Below are 6,713 nucleotides of genomic sequence, written 5' to 3'. Positions count from 1 at the left end.
CTTATGACCCTCTGAGGATCAGCTCAAGAACAACACCAGTCACCTCAAACACATTTTTATATGATGACTTTAAAATTTTCCCCCACCGCCTCATTTCTCATTTCAGACTCCAGATGATCATATTTTGGAACCTTAAAGGTAGTTCTTATAGTGTGTTTAGTGTGTAGTGATTTTTTTCTTCAGTCCTTCACAAACACTCAAGACTTTCCTGCTGGATGTTTTCAATGTTTTGATCAGATATCCGCTGGGAGGATGTGACATTCCTCACACAACCTGCCGTGATGTTTTAAAAGACAGACGTCCTGTTCTAAGAAGTTTCCAGATAGCTTCTCCTCAGAGGGTAACCCGGATACCTGCACACTTCACAGGAACACTGTGTGTGTGTGTGTGCGTGCGTGCGTGCGTGTGTGTGTAGAAGTGTGGGGAACAGGAAGTGAGAAGCTGTGATGGTATCCCTGCAGCCTCAGCTCTCTCTCTCTCTCTTCCTCTCTTCTGCGGCTTGAAGGTCACTTTTTTCAGTGTCTTTCAAATCAGGACCTCAAAACGATTTAAAATAGGACAAACAACTAAAACAACTACAAATTAAGATTTTGGTTATTAACAAATTTACATTTTGACTTCTAGAATATTTTATTGTGCAGAAGTGTTCTTGAGAAGGTTTTTCTGAAGGTCTTTCATTGCAACTGCATGTTTTGTCCACTAGAGTGCAGCACTATTCAATGTCATTGGGCTGGATCTGTGAAAGTCTGCTCGTTTCATACCATAAATTAAGGGCAAATAAAATAAAAGAGTGATAAAAACTTGATAAACTCAGTTTTGAGTCAGCATGAAACGGAAGTAGCGATTGTCTTTTTTCCGTATCGTGACGTATACCCGAGTGAAACGACTTCTGAAATGAGAAGAAAATGTAGGGCGGGACTTGATTCATCCACCGACAACTGATTGGATTGTTAAAAGATTTGATCTGTCAGTCATTGCAGCCCCGCCATCGCGTCATACCAGAGGGGGAGGAGCTTAACGTTTTTGATTAAAGATTACAAGTGCAAATTAATTAAAATAATGATGTGCACGGATAAATAATTTATAATAAATATTTCACCACTGTGTAAATCAATCAGAGGTGGGTAGAGTAGCCAAAATCTTTACTCAAGTAAAAGTACAAGTAACTAGAGAAATTGTTACTCAAGTAAAAGTCACTATTCTAAAAATTACTTGAGTAAAAGTAAAAAAGTATGCAATGAAAAAACGACTCAAGTAGTTAGTTACTTTGTATCTGATTATATAGGCCTACTACATAAAATTAATATTAACGCCAATATTTTAATATGACATTTTAATCAATATTTTTAATTATCATAAGCAGATATCTTTGCAATATGCTAGAGAGACTAAAGCATTTCTGTAAATTTCATCTAGTCCTGATGTCAATGTAGTTTACACAACTTATTTAGAATAATAGACCATGTCAAACTAAAGCATGAACTAAACTCAGAGCATTTCCTAAGATGATCTAGAACATCTGCAGTGCTCTCTTAAATGAAATACACATTTTTGAACAAAGTTCATGTTTTCTCGTGTTGTGTCACGTGTGTGTTGTGAAACGCTCTTACTTGTAAACAAACAGTAAACAGTGAACCCATCAACACGTTTTCTTCCTTCTGTTCTTCAAATGTATATTTCTGCAAGCCCACGTCTCTGTGTCTGACAGGTAACGCGCATGTTGCTGTGTCTGACGAACAGGTCGCGCGGGTGCGCGCATATGGCGGGCATTTATCATTGCTGGCAAACAATATGACACATTTGCAGTTTTGATTGTATAGATACAGATTAATATCCACTTCATCCAACGCTCTTTGTGTTCTGCGTGTTCTTAAATTTCGCGCTACGAGGAGTGAGTAATCCGTCTTCAGATGATTCAGATCGTGCTGCGAACTGAACAAATCATTTGAACTGATTCATTAGCCTATTCAAGTGGTTTTGCCCATTGTTCAATTAAAGCTTTCAAAGGAATCGACTCAAAAGAATCGATCACTCGGGAATGCCCGTAAAAAGAGACGACAACCTTGAAATAAACAACGCGTTTTAAAAAGCATATTTTAAAATGAAGGAACGAAGGAACGTCACGCGAAGTAAAAATACAGATTTTCTATTAGAAATTTACTCAAGTAAGATTAAAAGTACACACTTTTAATTTTACTTAAAAAGTACATTTTCCAAAATGTTACTCAAGTAAATGTAACGAAGTAAATGTAGCGCGTTACTACCCACCTCTGAAAACAATTAGAATTATTTTTAATTTCATGCCAACTTTAAACAGCAGACCTCTGAACCCAATCCAACTCAATACCTGAGAGGAAAAAACCAATAAATAAGCTGCTTTTATCAGCACCACGAGCGCGAGTGAAGTCTGTTTCTTCTGAGATGTCTTCAGGTCACTGATGTTGGTTTTCAAACGTTACGCTTTTTTATCGATTCTCAGCGTTATTCGTCTCTCGAAAGGGGTTTATTTATAACACGTATGTATGTGACAGAAAGAAAAACCAGAACACCAGTTTGTTGTCAAGTGCTGTTTTATTTGAGCTCGTCGATAGCTTTTTCGACGATAGCGAACACCTCGTCCACGGGCAGCTCAGAGTTGATCTGTCAGAGGAGAGAGAAGTCATTCGTTCCATTAAAAACACACATCTTAAAGTAAAACGAAACCTTCGTCAGAAAACAGCCACCGGTGATGCTCACCTTCCTGACAATGCCGCGTTTCTCATAGTAAGCGATGACGGGCTCAGTGGCTTTATAGTACAGATCCAGACGTTTTTTGATGGTCTCCTCGTTGTCTTCGGCGCGGCCGCTGGTCTCTCCGCGCTTCACGAGTCTCTTCACCATCGTCTCGCCTTTAGCATCCACGTACAGCAGAAGAGCCGGAGCGCCGATCTGTGACACACGAGAGAACATGAGGATACTTTCACGTCACACAGATCACTTCCTGCGGTCGACATTATTCTCCAACCTTCTTCTCTAACTCTTCGCCCTGTTTGACTTCACGAGGGTAGCCGTCGATGAGATAACCTTTAGACACGTCTGCTTTAGCGATCATGGCGTCTTTGATCATGTCAAGAACCGTGTCCTGCACAACACAACAGTTATGACCATCTGCTTTCAGTTCACTGACCAATCAGCATCCAGGGCTGAAACCATCCGGTTTATAAGACGAACGAATGTTTGGCAAAAAACACGACACATGAGAGTGATTTACACGGACCAGAGGCACAAGCTCTCCTTTCTGCATGATGGCCTGTAGCTGTTTTCCTCGGTCTGAACCTGACGCCACCTCAGCACGCAGCAGGTCACCTGACGACAGGTGAGTGTAGCCGTACTTCGCCACAATCTTCTCACACTGAGTGCCCTTACCGGAGCCCGGTCCACCTGCGCCACAAACACATTTCACTTCATGTCATGAAATCAGAACAGTGTTTAGGTGACTGCAGAAATATACAAACACCATCACAAATGTGCAGTTAAGCAGAAACAATGAATGCATTAAAGTGATGATTACATGCTGTCATCATAATGAGAAGATTCAATCTGGACAAATCATTTCTCCACAAAAGTGAGTGTTTTGAAACATCATTATACTAATCCTGTATAATAGTTCAAAAGAATGCTCTGTTGATAGACAAAGAGAGACAAAACCCCACAAATGACATGAAAAAAACCAACAGAATAAACTTACCCACAACAAAGACGATCTTGGCGTCCTTAATTTTATCTGTGACACAATTCAAGCATTGATATGAACAACATTCACATGAATAATAATAACATTAGCTTTTGGATAAACAGAGGTTGTAGTGCATGATGTTTATGTTTTGTGCCATGATGTTTTACCATCATCAGGAGACACAGTAGATTTACTCAAACACCCTGAGCCCATCTCTCTCTCTCTCTCTGAGTCCAGTCTCTACTGATCTAGAACTCAATGCTCTCAGAGCTTCACGTCTCCATGGCAACTGTTACCAACATCTCACTATTCAACACAAGCACCTTTCATGTGTGTCAGTTTGAGGAAACCAATTGTTATCATAGCAACATATTTCTACTTGATCATAAGAGTGTAAATTACACATCATAACATGATCGGGTGTGTGTGTGAAGAGTTTGGTTCCAAAATGAGATAACTCCTTTTTTAAAAATGGTCAAAAATCATGTTTTTTATTGTGCATTCCAATTAATATCATCAAACTGCAGTTTGTTTGTTTTGATTTAAGCCATAATAACTCAAGAAATACAGCTAACTAACACAATAAAACACAATAAAAACATGTCATTTTTTCATGTCCTTTTTGTGGGGGTTAACATAATAAAAACATGATTTTTCTCATTTTGGAACCGAACTCTTCATAGACGGTATGTAAATGTATGCATGAGGTCTGCAGCGTTTCACTTTTTTCTTGCAATACATTGAGTGTCCACGTGAGGTCATGAGAGACCATAAATGACCAATGACACACGCGTTCTGTTGTTTGTGATCGTCCCTTGTTCAGTTCACACAATAATTCCTTTCGTTTAAAATATGATGACACACGTCACAGTCATACATGTACATACTCTTTGCTTACCTGCCATGATGATCTGTTATGTGATGGATGTTCCTGCGGGTGAAAAAGAGAACTGTAAACATGTAGACTGACCTGTGCAGTTACTGTACATCCTCAAAATCAGCTCAGAGGTGTCACATTTTCACACGGTATCTCATAGAAAACACGAGTCAGATCTCTTCAGCACCTCAGCCGGCAGCACACACATTACATGAAGATCAAACTGAGGCTTTCTTACATTTCGTTTGGCGTTTTTTGTTGTTGCGCGGGGCGTCATGAAAGTCGTTAACATGTGACGAACTGTATTTGGTTATCAGATCAGCTCTGCCTCAGCGCTGTCTAGTCCTCGTCCATGTCAATGTGGCCAATCACATCAAAGAAGGAGCCAGTTACTAGCCAATCAAATGAAAAAAGTCTGTAGCTGCTGGCCAATCAAATGAAAGAAGGCGGAGTTACTTTTGCCAGACACAGAAGTACAAATTTCATCTCGGTGATTCAGACAAAGCGCACCTTGGGATATAAGTAACTAAACAGGTAATATTTGACTTCTGTTTTAAGATAGAAATGTTAAACAAACGACAGTGCAAACATATTTCGTATAATCAAACTCGTGATTGTCAGTGACGAGACGAATGTGAAATGTAATGAACTAACCTTGAAAACCTTTCAGTAAATTCAGTACATTTTAGGACTCTTTACATTAATTAACGTGCTTAAAGACAAACCGTTGCATTTCAGTAATACGTACAAAAACGAATTTACATATTCGTTCAAATGTACCTCACAATGACAATGGTACTTCATGTGTCTTCCACTAGAGGGCACTGTATGTACAGTAAACAGTCCCACCACAAAACTGACTGACAGGCCATTGAGTATGGAGTTATTCTGCGGACTATATTAAAAAGGAATTGCAAACTGCATTTGCAAATGCGTTTTCTATTTGTCGTGTCAAAATTGTGACATAATTCAAACGCAAATGCAAACCGTTTTCATTTGCATTTACGCGAACGTACAATGTCTGCCAAATTTCAAAAGGAAAAGCAAAGTCTATTTGCAAATGAATGACCTGTGTCTTACGAGTTACGACCCTGCCAAATTTAAATCGCAATAGCAATTCCCCATATGCCATTTCACTTCCTCTGGTGTCGCGTATTAAGCCTGCCAAAACTCAAATGAAATCGCAAATCTCTTTGCATTTGCGTTTCCTCTGACTTGTACAGAAACCTGTCAATCAATGGCGGGGGTGGGCTTATTCAATGGGGCGTGTTTGTATCGGGAAGTGAGTGACGTCATTCACCGTCGCAGTGGTGGCAGTCAGTCCAACACTAAAGTGACACCGTCAGGGCGACACCGGTTGTGGCTAAAAGGGATCAGCTACAGCTAAAAGCCAAAATAACAATAATGGAACACACGAGGATCAGGTGCAAGTTTCCTATAGAGAAAATCTTTACAATGAATCACAATTGTGGTACTTAACAAGTATAATTTACAGAAGTTCAACGGGCTCGATAAACAGATGAACACAAACAGTGGTCTGGTGAGCTCAATGAGCTACCAATAAAAGTCATATTGAAGCCGTGTGGATTCATCATAATTACTTGAATTTCTCAGGTTGGTGCATCAGCTGATGGGCTCATTTACTGCACATGTTGTTGAAAAGGCTGTTCGGAAATTAAATTTTAAATACAGCAACAACTCCATCCAGTAATTTGTAGATGACAGCTACTTCTGTGTCCAGCAAACTCACTAAAACACTGGAGCACACGTTTGTCTTTGTCTCACTATGTTATGATACACAAATAAAGAGATGTAGAATTCACGTACTTTTGTGATTTATTATTAACTTGTTATATGCATAATGAACAACAATGATATGCAGGATGCTGTTTATTCATACAAAGTGAACATGTTTTGTTGTGGTTTACAACACGTATTAATCATGATGCAAAATATGGTCACAGTGTTGTTAAGAAATGTCATGTCCTCGGAGTAGCTACTGTGAAAACGAATATCACGAACAAACATGTTTAGAGGAATGTTGCTGCACCGAAGTTTCACGTGCTAAGTGATGCCGCTCTGAGCCCAGAGTTCCAGCGCGAGTTATTTCCAAACAAAAAA

At 39.4% G+C, this 6,713-nt stretch overlaps 1 protein-coding gene across 6 annotated transcripts in view; it reads right to left on the bottom strand.

Annotated features, from left to right (window-relative positions):
* Positions 1 to 2,552: 2,552 nt before the first annotated feature.
* ak1 (adenylate kinase 1) overlaps positions 2,553 to 6,713 on the bottom strand; it is a 10,973-nt gene continuing 6,812 nt past the window's right edge. For 2 of the 6 annotated variants that reach the window (XM_057355531.1, XM_057355539.1), the window contains exons 2-7: positions 4,614 to 4,646; positions 3,728 to 3,763; positions 3,257 to 3,420; positions 3,005 to 3,121; positions 2,737 to 2,928; positions 2,553 to 2,640 (exon numbers count right to left, since the gene is read on the bottom strand). In XM_057355531.1, the coding sequence (XP_057211514.1) occupies positions 2,572 to 2,640; positions 2,737 to 2,928; positions 3,005 to 3,121; positions 3,257 to 3,420; positions 3,728 to 3,763; positions 4,614 to 4,620 (585 nt within the window). In that variant the 5' untranslated portion in view covers positions 4,621 to 4,646 and the 3' untranslated portion in view covers positions 2,553 to 2,571. Of the gene's footprint in view, positions 2,641 to 2,736; positions 2,929 to 3,004; positions 3,122 to 3,256; positions 3,421 to 3,727; positions 3,764 to 4,613; positions 4,650 to 4,685; positions 4,751 to 4,830; positions 4,888 to 6,713 lie in introns of those variants that run through there. The other 4 variants (XM_057355555.1, XM_057355563.1, XM_057355546.1 and 1 more) reach the window with 3 other exon arrangements.

Source organism: Triplophysa rosa, linkage group LG2 (genome assembly GCF_024868665.1).
Source record: "Triplophysa rosa linkage group LG2, Trosa_1v2, whole genome shotgun sequence".
Taxonomy (NCBI): domain Eukaryota; kingdom Metazoa; phylum Chordata; class Actinopteri; order Cypriniformes; family Nemacheilidae; genus Triplophysa; species Triplophysa rosa.
Note: the sequence above shows the minus strand (reverse complement) of the source record. Positions and strands in the feature narration are given on the sequence as shown.